Source organism: Aspergillus uvarum (assembly GCF_003184745.1).
Source record: "Aspergillus uvarum CBS 121591 unplaced genomic scaffold BO82scaffold_23, whole genome shotgun sequence".
Classification (NCBI taxonomy): Eukaryota; Fungi; Ascomycota; class Eurotiomycetes; order Eurotiales; family Aspergillaceae; genus Aspergillus; species Aspergillus uvarum.
In genome coordinates this window covers 179,241-195,849 of record NW_020291320.1, presented here as the reverse complement: position 1 = coordinate 195,849, position 16,609 = coordinate 179,241, and the positions used below count along the sequence as shown (strand labels likewise).

The 16,609-nt window shown below is 53.7% G+C and overlaps 6 protein-coding genes across 6 annotated transcripts; 3 read left to right on the top strand and 3 right to left on the bottom strand.

The window, feature by feature from the left end:
* Window positions 1-585: 585 nt before the first annotated feature.
* Window positions 586-4,058, bottom strand: BO82DRAFT_431828 (uncharacterized protein). Its single transcript, XM_025640740.1, has 4 exons — window positions 3,525-4,058; window positions 2,933-3,431; window positions 2,415-2,801; window positions 586-2,362 (listed from the first exon to the last, which is right to left on the bottom strand). Exons 1-4 carry the CDS (start codon window positions 4,040-4,042, stop codon window positions 953-955), a joined length of 2,814 nt encoding a protein of 937 aa, XP_025492491.1. The 5' UTR covers window positions 4,043-4,058; the 3' UTR covers window positions 586-952.
* Window positions 4,059-4,453: 395 nt separating this feature from the next.
* Window positions 4,454-5,056, bottom strand: BO82DRAFT_401614 (putative beta-galactosidase; the record flags this gene model as incomplete). Its single annotated transcript, XM_025639274.1, has 1 exon — window positions 4,454-5,056. The coding sequence occupies one exon, from the start codon at window positions 5,054-5,056 to the stop codon at window positions 4,454-4,456; it is 603 nt and encodes a 200-aa protein (XP_025492490.1).
* A 1,239-nt stretch (window positions 5,057-6,295) lies between these two features.
* BO82DRAFT_65092 (RBR-type E3 ubiquitin transferase) lies at window positions 6,296-8,462 on the bottom strand. The gene has a single exon (XM_025641435.1). The coding sequence runs from the start codon at window positions 8,236-8,238 to the stop codon at window positions 6,385-6,387; it is 1,854 nt and encodes a 617-aa protein (XP_025492489.1). The 5' UTR covers window positions 8,239-8,462; the 3' UTR covers window positions 6,296-6,384.
* A 743-nt stretch (window positions 8,463-9,205) lies between these two features.
* Window positions 9,206-10,627, top strand: BO82DRAFT_308938 (phosphatase PAP2 family protein). The gene is made up of 3 exons (XM_025632333.1): window positions 9,206-9,561; window positions 9,641-9,830; window positions 9,902-10,627. The coding sequence occupies exons 1-3, from the start codon at window positions 9,514-9,516 to the stop codon at window positions 10,366-10,368; spliced, it is 705 nt and encodes a 234-aa protein (XP_025492488.1). The 5' UTR covers window positions 9,206-9,513; the 3' UTR covers window positions 10,369-10,627.
* A 690-nt stretch (window positions 10,628-11,317) lies between these two features.
* BO82DRAFT_282267 (FAR11/STRIP family protein) lies at window positions 11,318-14,775 on the top strand (the record flags this gene model as incomplete). The annotated part of the gene is made up of 5 exons (XM_025631362.1): window positions 11,318-13,291; window positions 13,344-13,456; window positions 13,498-13,679; window positions 13,728-13,857; window positions 13,917-14,775. The coding sequence occupies 5 exons, from the start codon at window positions 11,318-11,320 to the stop codon at window positions 14,773-14,775; spliced, it is 3,258 nt and encodes a 1,085-aa protein (XP_025492487.1).
* Window positions 14,776-15,056: 281 nt separating this feature from the next.
* Window positions 15,057-16,538, top strand: BO82DRAFT_353836 (ribosome biosynthesis protein MAK16). Its single transcript, XM_025635064.1, has 2 exons — window positions 15,057-15,232; window positions 15,395-16,538. The coding sequence occupies exons 1-2, from the start codon at window positions 15,171-15,173 to the stop codon at window positions 16,332-16,334; spliced, it is 1,002 nt and encodes a 333-aa protein (XP_025492486.1). The 5' UTR covers window positions 15,057-15,170; the 3' UTR covers window positions 16,335-16,538.
* Window positions 16,539-16,609: the final 71 nt, after the last annotated feature.

Here is a 16,609-nt window from a genome sequence, read left to right as displayed (position 1 = left end):
TTTGCTGGAGGGTAAGCCCCCACTAAATAAAAGAAGAGTCTGTGAGCACGGCTTGATCGCTGGCGCATGGATTCATGGCCGTCTTCGATTCGTTTTCGTTGAACTTGCACTTCCTTTTTTCGACCAAGCTAGTTACTGTTTCTCCTCTCCTTGTATAAATCAATCAATCTAACCGATACAGTCCCTACCTTTCTGCCTTTCTGCCTTTCTGCCTGTCTGCTTCTCTGCATCAGACAATAAAAGTCTCCGACCGAGATCCTATGGATCGGATCCTCGCAGCGTTCAGCTCTTCCGGTTGCTGCCGTGGGGCAAGGCATGCGAGAAAGGCCCGCGGTTAGCCAGTGCTCCCCAACTTCAATCGCAGAAAAGAAGGAAGAAGAGGAAGAGAAAAGAAACAAAAAGAAAAGAGCTCTATTCACCCGTCAGTGCATCCTCGGGCAAGTTCAGATTACCTTTATTCGGATATATTGTGACATCAGTAGGGTAGGAACTCTCGCACACTCCAGCTATATTAACCTTCCGAGAGCAAATCATCGTGAAGCCGGTCTCTTTTTATTTCTCATAGTCAGTGGCTTGGAATTTTGTGTCGCTATTTAGAAGAAAGATATGCAGAGGATACACTTAGTATTGACAAGGTGGCGGAGAAAGAAATAAATGCCCTTCAACCGTGGTTGGATTGGAGGTTGGGCAGAGATTTTGCCTCACGGCACGTATAGTACAGGATCCTCATAGAGGACTTGTTGGTGCCAGTGAATAGAACTTTTGAGAGGATGGGAACAAAGATAAGGCGCCGAAAAAAAATAAATCGAGAGAAAACAAGAAAGAAGGGTAAGAAGGAGAAATTTAAGGAATCAAGAAAAGAAAGATAAAACTCCCCCGCTCGGAACAAGGCCCTAAATCCACGCCCCCCCTTTCCCCATTTTTCATTAATCCCAAATGGATTCTCCCGTCCTCAATTGCCAAATGCATCCTCAATGGCCTCGAGACACAACAAGGCTCGGACCTCTGCTTCCAATTCATGCATCCTTGATGCTCGCTCTTCGGGTGAGAGATCGGCGAGAGGCGAATCGACTAGCTTGTGAAGGGTGGCTGCCGCCTTGGCTGGGAACAGGGCTGTGATGAGATCACGAAGGGTAAACGCATTTCCCATCCGATCTCGAAGCGGCTTCAGTGCGCGAGCCCTGGGAAGATCATCCAGAAAGTACACCAGTTCGATCTTCTTCTTCTTCTTTCCGACTGTTAATGTCAAGGAACTCAAAAAGACATTGCCGCCTTCCCAGGGATAACCTTTAATCAGACTATCGGAGGGACCATCCGGGGGATCATCAGGAAAATCGCCAAGAGGACCATGAAAGGGACCAACCGGGTGATCATCAGGAAAACCACCAAAAGGACCATCGGAGGGACCATCCGGGGGCCCACCGAGGCGATCATCAAGAAGACTACCGGAGAGGCTATCATCAACAGGAACATGAGGGTCGTGACAGCCAACCGTGTCCGTGATGAGGCCGAGACCAGATTGCGCGGCCTCCAGCGCATTAGCCCGCTTGTAGGCCTGGTCGTCGAGTTGGACCTCCAACTCCACCTGGGGGTCCCCGTCATGCCACGCGGAGTTCATGCTGAGAGCTTCGACGACGAAGAATTCCCAGTGCCACTGGTCCCGGGCCATCCCCGCAATCACTTCATCGCGGCTTTGCTGGTCCAGCGACAGACCGTGTCGCCAATAAATTTTTAAGAGCTCGATGAATCCAGCGGCCGCGCGGGGGAGCTGCCTCTGGGCCGACCCGATGGCGTTGAGGGTGAGCGCTCTGAAAGGCACGATTCGGGTCAGCCAGCTCGCGTAATCTTCTCCGGCTGGTAGAAGAGGAAGGAGATCGCCTCCGCGCCAGGGGATCTCAATGCATGCGGACAGGGCTGGGAACAGGAAAGGAAACATCAGACGGATCGGGCTGCGAGAATCATGGTCTGAGGTCCAGCGAGTATTATTCTCATTGCTGAGCAGCAGCGGAGGAGCCCGCGTCTTGCCGAACAGCTCACATTCCAGCCACAGATTGAGATTGTACTCCTCGGGCTGGGCGGTGCCGAGAATGCGAGACAAGGAGGCCAGAAACCAAAAGAATCGTTCGGGTCGCTGCGGAGGGACTTGCTGCCTCACGAACATGCTCATCAGCTCCAGGATGTCGATAAGATCGAGTTGAGAGTTGAGGCTGGACTTCCTTGGGGCCGGGTCTATCGTGTAATATCCCTCCAAATAGAAAACACGCAGATCCGCCCGCGGAAGATCTTCCTGGCTGAAGGGCGTCGCTGTGGTACAGAGATCAGCCAGCATCGTCTGACACAAGGTATCGAACGCATCGTGCCCCTTGGGGAAGACAGCACATGAGGTCACGAGGTCCGCGTTCTGGGAAAGGTACTCGAAGGCGGGCCGGTGGGTGAACCGGGGTGTAGATGATGCCGTAGTTGGTGATTTTTGTCAGTCGATCATGCACCACAGCGAGGATGTCTGGAAAGGTGACATCCTGGAGACGCAACGTGGCGGATGGTCCCAGTGTTTCGTGAATATCCTGGTCCTCCCGGCTCGAGACGCAGATGTTCACGCCGTGAGGCCTGAGCTGCGCCCACTCGTTTAGGAGCAGGCACAGATCTTTCTGGCAACCCATGAACTCGTCAATACCGTCAATGAAGATGACCAGGCGGTGGTTGATGTAGATTTTGTCATGGGTATGTAGCGTAGTGAGGGCGCATTGCGCCTGGGAGAGATTGAGCTTTTGATCTGGAGTTCGGAGATTGTTCTCCCACTCCTGCGGAAAGATGATTGATATCAGCTCATAGGCCTGACCGACAAGCGAATGCAACAGCCCTCTGCAGAAGTCGCGCATGGCCCTTTCAGACTGCGCGTTGGGCTTGAAGATGAAGGATTTCCCAAGAGCACAGTCTGTGGGCTGGACCAGGCCTGCAGACGCCCGTGCACGTTGCCCGATAAAAACTTCATGAGAGTCGATTTCCCAGCGCCGGGCTTCCCAGTCATATGGAAGATCCCCTGAACCTCCCTGAGCCAGGTCAGAGAGGCCTCGCGCGCTTGATACTGGAGGGGGCTGTCATCCAGGGGCATATCGGCATCGATGAGCCACCGGAAGCTGTCCGCTTCAGCGTCTGCCAAACTTTCATACCGGTCATGCATGCCGTCGAAGGCCAATCGATTCAAAATCGAGGATGCCCGCGCGTGGGCACCATTGCGGTCCATCCGCATCCCGATGGCTTGCACCCCCTGCCGGATCCGATCGCCTATCCCAAGTAGGAGACCCAGATCGTGGATGTGGCGAGCCATTTCGGAGCCGAGTGTGGAAACCTCCTTGGTGAGAGATTCTAGTCTGGCCGCATAAAGCTCGTCGCCCCGCTTGATATCACTTAGACCTTGTAGAATTCTCGTGCTAGAAACTCGCAAAGAGGGGCAATTTAGCATTGTTACAAGTGTGCAGTACTACCAGAAGCTGCTCCCAAGGGGTTCCGTTCTTTCCTCTGACCTCTTTGTTGTAGTGACAAACGATGCAAGCCGCCCTCCGCACTGGTTGAGCCTAGCTTCGAGCTTGCCTTTGGCGCGGCTCTTCCACGCGTTCTTGCAAAAAATCTTGTCTCTGCCTCCTGCCTCTTGTAGCTCATCTAGCATGGATTGGAGTTCATTCGAAGCGGCATTGCACTCGCTGCAGAGGTCGTGCAGGAATCGTTCTTCGTCCGTGAGCGGGTCAGCATCGGTCACTGCTCGCTCCTGCAGGCACTTAACCATCCCCGTCAGGACGTAAATCTCCTTCTGAAGTCTCTCGTTTTCCGATACCTTGCCGGTCTCGTATATCTCCATGGCTAGCTTGATCAACTTGATTAGGAACAATAAGAAACTGAGAGTGATGTTGAGTACGCTGAGGAGGGATAGACCATCCATTGTAACAGAGCGGATATGGATCAAGTGTTTGCTAACGAGGGAGGACAAAAGAGTATCGTGATCAGTGAGGCATATGCAATAGCAGAGTGAAATTATTGATATCATGTTGTCCGGGACGGAGGGGAGGCCAATAATAGCTTCTCCCTAAGACTGCAGAAAGGGGGTTACCCTCCAGCTCTCTTCGTGTGTGTGTGTGTGTGTGTGTGTGGAGCGAAAGACCTTCACAATCTATAGAATTGGTCAGGATTTGGAAAATGAGACATACCTCGTATGAGAGCTAGAAAAAAAAAAAGAGAGCATGTCTTGGTGATGACCGCACATCGTAGGGGACTTTGGGCTATAGAGTTCGGCCTGGCATTTCTTATGAGATGCACCTCCCCTTGTTTCCCCCCTTTTAGCGATTTAAGTAAGTAAGTAGCTCCAGCTCTTTGAGGTTTTACTTCCCCAGAATGTGGGCTGTGGTAACGCAGAGATGATATAGGTTACCCGCAGCCTTGTCGGCCAAGGATGAAATGGCTAGGGGCGGTGTCGGTACTGGGCCCAGACGCGCGCATAGGCTTTCCTCAGAAGGCAGCGGCTGGGAGCCACGAAGTCGAAGGAGGGTGCAAACCGCTGCCAGATATCAAGGAGGTCGCCAGAGGACCGGTAGTGGTAGTCCACAGGTGAGGACCCTCCTTCCCCGGTTACAGTGGCGGGGATGCCGTCCTTCTCATCTTTTCCAACATCATCTTCCTCCCAGAGCTGTGTGTACAATGGAAGAGGGTACTCCTCCTTTCCTGCGGTGGCAATCTCGTGGACGTACAGAGCGGCGTGGTAGGCCATGAACAGCTCGTCCGTGTGCGGGCCTCGGCCGAAGACCTCCGCCCACGATTCTCGAGACAGAAGGGGGGATGATGGTCGGTACTGAGACGTAAAATGGCCGAGTGTGCGCTGCAACCCAGCTTGAAGATGGTCCCAGTTGTTGGTCAGAAACGACACCAACTCTGATGGAACGGGTTGTGTGAAGCGTTCCTCGGCGGCGGGAGAAACGTCGCGGGAACCCCCCGAGGCGGTGGCGTTCTCTACCTGAACCATGAGAATGGTGGAATGCTCGCTGTCAGTTTCCTTCAAGTGGCGCATGAGACGAGCAAACGCTCGCCTATCGCAAGCCGATACATCCAGGCCACCGCCGCGCCTGCGCCAATGAGCTCGTAGAAAGCGCTTGGTGTCTGCCTTTACCCATGGTGGCGCACATGCTAAGAAACCTTTCCACAATTCGTATCATAAACTTGCAAACAATAATGTGGAAAGTATATCTCATGGGGAGGAGGATAAGGGGAGGGCGAGGGGCGCTTACCATCCTGGAATGAGCCACACCAGAGCAGTACAAGATGCCAACCGTGCTTGCGAGCTCCCAAAATGACCTTGTCAAGTTTTTCGAAAAAGAAAAGTGGCCTTCGAATGGCTCGATGTCGCCCCAGGCCACACGTCCTAGCAGCGTGTTGACATGAGCGTCGACAAGCTTTTGCCACGCCGTGTACGTGTATTCAGGCGAGGTGAATGAAGAAGACTGAAGCTCTCCAGGCAAGACCAGAAATGGTCGGCCATGGACCACCAGCTGCTTGCCATTCTCAATCGGACGAAGATGGGGGTTCTTGAACCAGCAGGAGGCACCACCGCGTTGACCTGATCGTCAACGAGCCTCTGCCACACTGTATCCATGTCTCCTGGCCACGTTTGAGGCGGGATCCCTGCAAACAAGTTCGAGGGGGTAAGGATGCCATCAAATCCGTGCCAACTGCCACGGGCCGGGGCTAGGAAATCCTTGTGTCAGATGAAGGTGACATGGTTGCGGATCGATAGTTGAAGAAATGGCAGCTCAACAAGCAACAAAAGTTTCTGAGCTAATGGGAGAGAGAGATGGTAGTTGGTCGTCTACTACCAGGCGGGTTGCTTTATGTATTGAACCCCAACCCTCTCTGTCTTGTCGCAGCCTGAGTCCACCCCCTACTTCACACCAACCTCCTTTTGGAGTGGCTGCAACGATAGGCATCACCACCGGTTCTGACTACATCTGATTGGCACCAGGAGCATTCGTTATTATTATTATTAATGTCCCATCCATTAAGGGTGAGGCGAGACCACCCCGAGTGAAGAATTGCACTGCCCCCCCTGGTGCCGAGTAGAAAGCCTGTTGCACTTGGCCGTGTGCATAGAACATGAAAAACAGGACTCCCGGCAGTCGTACTATCTGGAAGAAAAACACGTTGAATAGATTGATTAATTGCATTTGAAGATCGCTGTGCAAGCACGATATGGATGCAGGTCATCAGAATCATGCAACGATGCCGCAGAAACAAAGAGAGACATGAGATATTTTATGAGCTCATAACGCGTACAAGTATAGCATGACGTGGCGTATGATGGGATAGGGGCCATATGGAGAAAGAGAAAAGAAATAAAAGAACCTAGAAATCATCATCGAGTTCATCACTGTCCCATTCGTCTTCCCGGTCATTCTGAACCAGTTCTAGAAATCGTTGCAGGCCAGGCCGCGCATGTCGTTCCGGTTGGCCTTCTCTAGCCGCGTCGGCCTCCGGACGACGCCGGACTTCTGCCATGGCTCGTGCCTGCGCTTGTCTCTCGGCCGCTGCAGCCCGAGCTGCAGCATCTTCATTGCCGCCTTCGCCATGAGCCCCGGCGCCATGGCCAGGGTTGACTCTTGGGGGTACCGGAGCCGGGGGAGGAGGATGTTGACCCAGTTCCATGGCAACCAGATCCTCGTCATCACTATCGTCGTCAACCTCTATGAGTTGCGCAGGGACTTGATGCAAGGCTTCAGCCCCGTCAGGGTCAATGCCGTCACCGCCTTCCAGATCCCAAAGCCTTTGGTAGCACTGACTCTCTGGATCGTTGAAATGCCGGTAAGGATTTTCCTCGAACAGCCAACAAGAGCAGAGGTAGCAGAAGTGTGTGTCGCATTTGAAGCATATCATATGGTTGCAGCCCATCTTCTTCTGGCAGGGCGCATTGCATGTCGGACAAGCGGATGTATACCGCCGCAGATAGTCTTCGGTCGCCTTTTCTTCGGCGGTCAGCTCGGCTGCACGCCGAGGGAAGCAACGGACCAGTTCCCCATGCCAGCCTTTTTTGCAAACGCAACAGAATGCGTAGTTGCAATCCTCGCAGATCGCCACCCGTTCAGCCATGGGGGGCAACTGAGCCTCGTCACCGAGGGGATCAAAGACAGGGGTCGCCTCCTCATCATCGTCAAACACGTCGAGGTCGTCAGACATCGGGTCCATGGGTTTGGGGTGCTTTTTTGAGCGAGCGGCACCTTGGCACCATTCACGAGGACAGTACACTGTCGACTTATCCGCCTCAAGCCTTTTCTTGCGCTTAAGAGATACAAAGCGCTGCACAGTCTCCTGCTCCAGGGGAATCTGTAGCAACTCGCTGGGGCTGAGCGTTCGGTCGATCTTCTTTCGCTTCTTTGGTGCGTCGCCTGCGGAGGCTGTGAGAGCCGTTTCCTTGCCACAATTAGGAGCTAAACACTTCACATTCTCAATATCGCCTTCAGTGATACAGGCATTGTAGAAGTCCTGCAGACAGGCAACGCAGAAAACGTGCGAGCATCGCAAAAGGCGGTGACAGTTTATGCCTTTCTTTGGTTCCAGGCAGACACCACATTCAAAGGTCTCTTGTTCGAACATTTCCTGTTCAGCTTTACTGTTGAAATCCAACAAAGCTATTTTCAAGTCCCGAGAAAGCAGCATCTCACCGTCGGGGCTTTCACTAGAGTCAAAGCCCGTGTCACATAACTGCTGAAGATGGTCGATGTATGTGTAAACCACCAGGTCCTTGCCGCACTCCTCCCAAAGACGCTTGCCATCATTTATGAGTTCGGACAATGTCGAGGAAGGTAACCAGGCAGGGTTTGTTCCGAGATTGAAGAAAGGCGCTTGCTCAGCTGGATAGCCTTCGGGCAGCTCGATCTCGAGGCAAAGAGGAGGAAAGTGCGATATGATATGGACATCATTGTCGGCCTCGGCTGGAGCAGTGGGCTCCTCGGCCTTGAACGGGAAACCGTTTTCGCTGGCGTCGACGGACGTGGGAGGGGTCAGGATAGCAGGAAAAATGTTCTCGGGGAGCTGCTGTTGCTGCTGAAAGCGCACGCGTACGGGTCTAGATGGTTTGACGGGTATGTCTAGCGAGGCTTTATACGGCGAGACAGGGTCGATTATTATTTCCGGGAAAATAGCAGCGATAGACGACAGCTCGACCGAGCGGTCATCTTCCATAACCGACTCAGATTCTGGCATTGTGGATCCGGGCGTTCTCTTCGCAGGTCTAGCCCAAATCCGTGGAAGGCTATCGTTCGCAGGTTGTTTTGTATTCGGGACGGCGAGATGATGGGTGGCAATTGAGGCCCATCAACGTGATGGAAATGCGCAATGTCTGATTCGAAGTCCCTAAGTCTAATAGCGCCCACCTTCGATGACAGGCATTTCCTTCATAGACATCTGAATGGCAAGTGGTGAGCGATGAGGCGACAGAAGAGGGCAGAGTTCTGCTGCTAAAACACGGATTAGTCAATCAGACAATGCGATTATCGAGGGTGGCGGCGGATGTCGGACCTCTCAGGTACTGCAGGCGTGTGTGCGGCCTAAACAATTAGTATTATGGGGGCGGTGGAACCGTCGGGGAATCAAAAGAGTTAGAAGCGGATAGAGAATGAATGGAACGAAGAGAGTTTTGTATTATTCGCAGTCTAGAGAGTATGTAGAAAGAAGAATCGGAGTGAGGTTGTGATGAGAAGTGCGTCATGGTTCGGCCCGAGATAAGAGAGGATAAGAGAGGATAGGATAGGATAGGATAACACAGTGAGTGAGTAGGGAAGAGCAATGGTACAGCAATAGCGTAGAGGCAAGGCAGGCGAGCTAGAACACGCGAAGGAAACGGGAGTGGGAACCAGAACAGTTATAAAGAGAGTCAGGCATAGAGACCTGAGCTGGGTTTTGCTGCCCAGTCTTGCGGCAGTTTGAATTAGCTGAGTTGGTAGTTGGAAGTTACTGAAAGAAACTGAACCTGACTCAGAGGTCAATGATAAGTTAGCAGATTCGCTCACTTCCCACCCGGCCTGAGGCGACAAGGCCAAAAGAATTCAATTTCCCCTGCCTGCCCCTCCTTTTCCCCCGCCGCTTTAACAAAAGCCCCGTGACTTGGCTCCCCCTTGCGGACCCACTCCGCCTCCGTTCCAGTTACCAGTTCTCTTCTTCTTCTTCTTCCCCTCAATTGATTGAAAATTACTCCGTATGAACATCAGCTTGAAGGGGAAGCTTCAAACTATTCGTGTAAACACCTACCAGCAGTCTGTCCTAAAGAACATTGACTTTAACACCTGCACGATATGATGTTGTGTGAATAGTCATCGCTTGGTCTGTCACTCCACCGGACAGTCGCTGCTGGTCCATTGCTATCATTCCATTCATCTTTAAGAAGCATACCTTGTCCTGGCTTGAATCGGGGGACGGTTGCAAAGGAGATTTCCCAAATATCAGTTCCCGGCAGCACAACAGGCCGACAACTACAACACAATGGCGGACGCTCCCCTAGCATCCTTATCACTGACCCATGTCCATTATGTACGTTCCCACATTTAGTGTTCGGGGCGACTAGCGCTCGAATAACTGACGATGCATTGCTTCACGCTAACAAAGGCAGAATCCCGAGGATCTGCTCTCCTATGTATCCGCGTATCTTGCTTTAGTGCCTCAGGCCCTAGTCATCTCCTATGTCACCCTTGCCTGGGCGTCCAGGGAAGTCGAAGTCATCCTGATGTTTGCTGGTCAGATGGGCTGTGAGGCCCTGAACTTCGTTCTAAAGCGCATCATCAAAGAGGAGAGGCCGAAACGTAAGTCGACTTATCCATGGAAGGAAGAAGAAGAAATTGAAATATCTGGTCCAGACTAACGCCTGCCACAGAAATGTTTGGCAAGGGTTATGGCATGCCATCGTCGCATGCCCAGTTTATGGCTTTTTTTGCCGTGTACGCTGGACTCTTCTTGGTTTTCCGACATTCCCCTGCCTTGGCACGCCCAGCAGCCACGGTTCACTTTGGGGTCCGAGCACTCCTCTCTCTTGTGCTGTGCGTCGCTGCTGCTGCAGTGGCTGTCAGTCGCGTTTACCTGAACTATCACACCCCCAAGCAGGTCCTGGCGGGCTGTAGTGCGGGTGTCTCATGTGCCCTCGCGTGGTATTTCGTTACGCGGCAGATCCGCGTTCTCGGTTGGGTCGACTGGGTACTAGACTTGAAAGTCTCGAAGTTCTTCCGGCTTCGCGACTTAGTGGTAAACGAGGACCTTGTAGAGGCTGGATGGCGACACTCGGAAGCGAAGCGGGCTTCAAAGCGGAAAGGCCACAGTGAGCATCGTGTAGAGAAAACTGAATGAAATGTGCATGCGCTTTGAGGTGCTAATCAGGGAGTAGGGCTACCCAACGGTCCCTCTGTCTGATGAACATGTTGTTCCAGCTACACGCTTGTCTTTTCAACTAGAAGCCTGTGGTTGACGTGTGTGGCTCGGTAGTCTGAGCCTTCGGCACCTGGGCCAGCCACCCTACATGAAAATTTAGAGGCGGATCCGGGAACAGTGACCGTTACCTGAATTCATAGAACAAGAATCATAGCCTTAGCAGAATGCAAAGTTTGATCATCATCTTCTCGCGGTTTTCTTACCTGTTTTTAGAATGGAACCCAGTATACCCATAACTCAAAACCTGGAAGATGGCTCAAGGCGGACAACTTACGCTTTGAGAAAATATGTATATATAGTGGGATGACTCCTCGAGAGAATTCAACTTTAAGGCGTTCAATTATGAGAAGACCTGTACCTGAATCTCGAGCTTGGCTTTGTATAAACGTGACAGAAGAAATCCAAATTCGAAAAAGCTAAAGCATGAAGCAAATCTAAACACTGAGTACAGTAACAGTACAATATAAGCCTCCGCTTGGCTGGGCCGTTCCTTGCACGTGACCGGTGACTCCCGCGGATCGACGGCTCCCCCTCCAAAACACATCGCGTGGCTCGTCCATTTATTAAGAATGCTGCCAAGCGCCGCTTTCTTATTTGGACGTCCAGCTCTGCCGGACACATTATGTCTCTAGTTTGACTACACGTCATGTGGAATGGTACTCTCCATTGTTCAGTACACAGTACTACTGCTCACTATTCAGGCTAAACGACTAGTCTCTTGTTCACTTCCCCTTACAAAGCCTCAGCAATAATCCCTGTTGAGTACTTTGGGGCAACTGAACCACCTCACTTTGTCGCTCTCTTCCTTCAAACATTTCATCTGAAGAGCTTGTGAAGTGGAAATACTATTGCAGTAATTCCCCCCGCAATGGATGAACTTCCAGTTCCCTCCGATGCTGGCCTTGAAGAGCAGCATATTGTGAAGGCGGACGAAGTCGACCAGACAGGCACGGATATTAGCACCGTCTCGGATGATCAGATGCTGGAAGAGGTTGCTGAAGAGCTGCGACAGGAGCAGCAGGCGTTTTCCGACCATGCACCAACAACCAGTACGCTGGAGCAAGCTCCCAGGGGGGCGGAGAAGTTGCCGCCGCGACGCCCAGAGCTGCGCCGGGACTCTTCCGCCCCGCCGCCCCCTCTGCAGCCTCCGCCGCCCGCGCCTGTCCAGCACAACCAGCCCCAGAACCAGGACGCGCCACCCGACTCGCTGAGTCTGGCGCAACTGAGACAGCTGGTCCAGGAGATGCCCAAGGTGGAACAACCGGCATACGCTTTCGAGTATGCTGACGCCCAACCGTTTGTAGAGGAGATTGAAGAGTGGTTCCAGTACAATGAGTACGATCGGGCCATGCTGGTCGGCATGAAGTGGTCCTTTGAGCACAAGTGGCACACATTCTGTGAGGATCGCTCGGTAGATCCCTCGCAGCAGTACTGGCTTGCCGCCCCGCGGGACCTGCAGAAGGCATTCATGAGCCATATCGTCGACGGGCTAGGTGAAAGTACAGGTCTAGTGCGGTTCGAGGCTTCGGAAGCGCTTTGTTATGCCGTGACGGGTGTCTGGGGCATCACCGCTGGAGAGGTTGCGCCTGACTATCCTGGAGGTGTCTCTCCCCCGGGCGCTGAAATTCCGGAGAACAAATCGTTACAAGTCAAATGGATCGAGCATAGTGTTCATCTCCTCCACGAATGTGGTGGTGTTCAGGCATTGTTGGATTGCTTATGTCGGGTCTTCGAGAGACACCGAAGCTCATCCTCCCAAGGCCCGGAGGGCGCTGGCCCTGATTCTGCCAATTCGGCATACATGGAACGCGAGGCGAACCTGCTACTGACGCCACTATATTTCATCGTGGAAGTCGCTCGAAGGCAGGAAATCCTCGACCCGAAGAATGCATCCCTACGGGAGACTCTCATGCAATTGGAGCCAAATCTGCTGGTATTCTTAGTTGAGATCATTGCGAGGTTGCGCTGGGATGACTCGGCCAATATCCCTCTCACCCGTATCATTCTTCTGTTTTGGAAGACCATACTCCTCTTCTTTGGAGGTAGTAGCAAGTTGAAGGAGGTTAAAACGGCACTGGAGCCCGCCTTTGAGGCACGAGAGAACGCTTCCCCGCGCAGGACTCCTTTTCTTACTGCCTCGCCCCTCGATTACCACAACTTCAGACAGGAGATCACGTCAAAGTATCCTGCCTATAATCCACCGCCCCCAGTGGTGCCGCTGGAATTGGAGAACAACTCGATCCTGCCACCGCTACCTCAGCACCCCAGTCGAATCAACACCTCTAACGGCCCATTCTCCGGCGTGGGACCCTCCGTAGCGGGCGGAAGTGGCTCGATCATCCACCAGTCCGTCCACATCGCAACGCCGGCGCCTTCTCCGCCGCCCTCCCCGATCGGACCCGGCGGCAAGGCAGGAAAGAAGCAAAATTACCAGACCAACCAAAACTTCCCCTTTATGTACCCACCCCTGGATGATTCGAGCAACGATCTCGGTGGGAAAGGGACAACTGAGCTGCAAGACGTTCTGGTAGGCAAGAGATGGGAGGGTAGTGATGTTCCCGCTTCGATCATCGAGGCGGGGAAATTATTCTCGACCCACGTCAAGATGACCCGGGCGATGCAGCAACTGTGGGAGGAGAGAGAGCGGTTCATGAAATATGACCGCGGCTGGTGCCCGAATGAGACGTTTCCGTCTACTGAGTTCGAGACAGAGGAACTAGCAGACGAGATGCGCAACTTGGGATTCAGTGTCAGAGAAAGATCGGGAGTTGATCAGCCTTCCGACAAAGAAACAGAAAATGAGGACATCCAGCAACGCTTAGATGCTGTTGAGTCATTCTACGTGAGTGCTCTGGGGGCTTAGGGAATTGGTCAGGAGCTAACCGCCGCTGCAGAGACAAGCGCTAGTGCATTTACAGTCCATCACAATCGTCTTCCTCAAGATCATTTTGACGAACGTCAGTGCTATGGTCAATCAGGCTAACGGACAGAATGGACAGGGGATGGGGTAAGTAGTTTCGTTCCTTTCTGTAACCAAGGCTGATGAAGGCGGTTTGTAAGTGACAACTATGGCCCAGCCAATGGATACCCTTCCGCTCTACACCATGGCCCTGGAGAGCGGAGCATTGAAGCAGCCATTGATGAGCTGGACAATGTGCGGCTCCGAGAGATCACGTCCAAGGCGATATCAGGATCTTTCCTGCTCCTGCTCAAGTGGTTCAAGCGATCTCGTAGGTAGTCTTGACTTGGCGTCTACGAACCAGGCTAACGAGGCCCAGACATACTCAAGTTTGAGTACATGACGCAGTTGCTTCTTGATTCCAACTATCTACCTCTGATTCTCAAGATGTTTGCTCATCAAGATGTTGACCAAGCGGTTGCGCAGAAGAATGATCGCGAGGAGCTGGGGTATGTTATTGGTTCTCATCTCATCCTAAGGCGAGGGTGCTAACCGGCACTTCGAGCAGCTTCTTCCGTTTTTGTCATCTCAAGTCCGACCATCCGCCCGCCGACCTGGACGACGAATCCTTGTCCAGCGAGGACGAAGCGATCCCTCCGCCCATCAACCGCCAACGCCAGGACACGACCGGCCACTCCTCCGTACGAGGGCCGTCGCCCGAATCCCTGCTTCCGGAGTTTAGCGAGGGGCCCCATCGTCCCGAGGTGGACGAGCTCGGGTACCCGATCGCGCCGCCGCCCAAGGAGCCGATCACCGAGTTCTCCTTCCGCAACTTCTTCTCCGCCATCAACTACCTGCACATCATGCAGAAGATCACGCGCGACAAGGCGCACCGGTGCCTCTTGCTGGTGCAGTACAAGTCCAGCACCATCCTCCGCAAGGGACTCAAGATCCCCGACCCGCACCTGCGGTTCTACACGCTGAAGCTCTTCAAGTCGCAGGTCCCGTTCTGCGGCCGCAAGTGGCGCCAGAGCAACATGCGCGTGATCACTGCTATTTACCTCTACTGTCGGCCGGAGCTACGGGATGACTGGCTCTCGGGGGCGGACATCGACGCGGAGGTCGAGGAGGCGTTGCCGCTCGAGCAGGCGCTGCGCGGGCTCACCCACTGGTGGCACCTCCGACGGTACAAGGACGTGATGGGCGGCGGGGAGGGCGCGTCTCTCATGGAGGAAGAGCGGGACTTTTTCACCCGAGAGCTCGAGGCGATGGGATGGGGGATGGCTGGGGATGAGGGGTTCCCGGGTAGTAGTGAGGAAGCTGAGTTGGCCGCCGCTGCCGCTGCCGCCGCAGCAGGGGGCGGTGGACCGATGGTGAACGGGACTGAATGGGATGGGGTTCCCCTGCAGATGGAAAGTGGTTGGTGATACGTACAGTACAGGATAGATAGAGGTTGAATTGTATTAGAAGGGTAGCATGTCCTGCCTCACCGTGGACCCTGCAAGCGGAGTACTAACGTAGTACTGTGACGAAGCCGCGACTAATCAACGATCATCAGTACAATTCCGAGGATTGTGTTTGGAAGAGCCAGGGGAGGGAGGTTGCGGCCTTATCGATAAGAAAAAAGGTTTCGAAAACCACCTCTCACGTGACTCGATCACTGCGGCAACTTTTTTTCACCTTCCTCCTCCTCTCCACCCCCATCGCAAAGTTTTGGTGGCCGCCCCCCGGACCCAAACCATCCCCGACAAACCGACTTGTACTTTGTGATCACGCTCGAAACTTCTTGCGCATCCAGCAAGTAACAGATTCCAAAGTCAAAATGTCGTCCGACGAGATTGTCTGGCAGGTGATCAACCAGCAGTTTTGTTCCTACAAACTGAAGTGAGTTTTTTTTTTTTTTTCTCTCTCCGTCCCGCATCACCAAAAAGAAAAAAAATCCAACCAATTCTACACTACGCCTGTCCACTATCACATTCCATTAAAATTCTACTCCTCAATCATCATTCACCGCCGTACTAATCTCCTCACTCCCAAAACCTGCAGAACCACGAAGGGCCAAAACTTCTGCCGCAATGAATACAACGTCTCGGGCCTGTGCAACCGGCAATCGTGCCCGCTGGCCAACTCGCGGTACGCGACGGTGCGGTCGGACCCGGAGACCGGGGTGATGTACCTGTACATGAAGACGGTGGAGCGGGCGCACATGCCGTCGAAGTGGTGGGAGCGGATCCGGCTGTCGAGCAACTACGCCAAGGCGCTGGAGCAGCTGGACGAGCGGCTGATCTACTGGCCCAAGTTCCTGGTGCACAAGTGCAAGCAGCGCCTGACGCGGCTGACGCAGGTGTCGCTGCGCATGCGGCGCCTCGCCAAGGAGGAGGAGCGCCTCGGCGAGACCGTCGTGCCCCGCCTGGCGCCCAAGGTGCGGCGCCGCGAGGCCACCCGCGAGCGCAAGGCGGAATCGGCCGCCAAGATCGAGCGCGCCATCGAGCGCGAGCTGATCGAGCGGCTGCGCAGCGGCGCGTACGGCGACCGGCCCCTGAATGTGGAGGAGGGGATCTGGAAGAAGGTGCTGCGTGGGTTGGAGCGCACGGGCGAGGGTGAGCGCGATGAGGATCTTGATGATGGGGAGCGTATTGAGGATGAGGAGGAGTTGGAGGAGGAGGGTGAGGAGGGCGTCGGGCAGGTGGAGTATGTTAGTGATGTTGAGGAGAGTGATCTCGAGGATTTGGAGGATTGGATCGGTGGAGAGTCGGCGGATGATAGTGAGGATTTCAGTGAGGATGACGAGGAGGATAGCGAGGATGAGGACGATAGTGATGAGGAGGATGACTCGCAGCACAGTGAGGATGAGGGCGCCGCCAAGAAGAAGCCCGCCCCCGGCTTCAAGCGCAAGCGTCCTGCTCCCCAGGCTAAGCCCCGCAAGAAGGGTCCTCGCATCGAGATCGAATACGAGACTGAGGGGCCTGGAAAGGTTCTGGCCTAAGCCCCGTTGCTGGATAGTGGAGGGGATTGGGGGTGCACTACAAAAAGCTCGGTTGTGGTCGTGTTTTCGTATGGCGTTGTTTCGGTTCGAGTTTCGTTGATGTATCTACTGACTTGCCTTTCTTTCGTTGTCGCTCATGCTGCGATCGGGCATATCATACCCAGCCATTGCATATAGCTTGTTGAATGATTGTTCTGCTGATGATGCTGGTGCTGGTGCTGGTGCTGGTCGTAGTTCTCGAAGATGTAGCGAAGCTTGCCTGCCGTTGTTCCTTG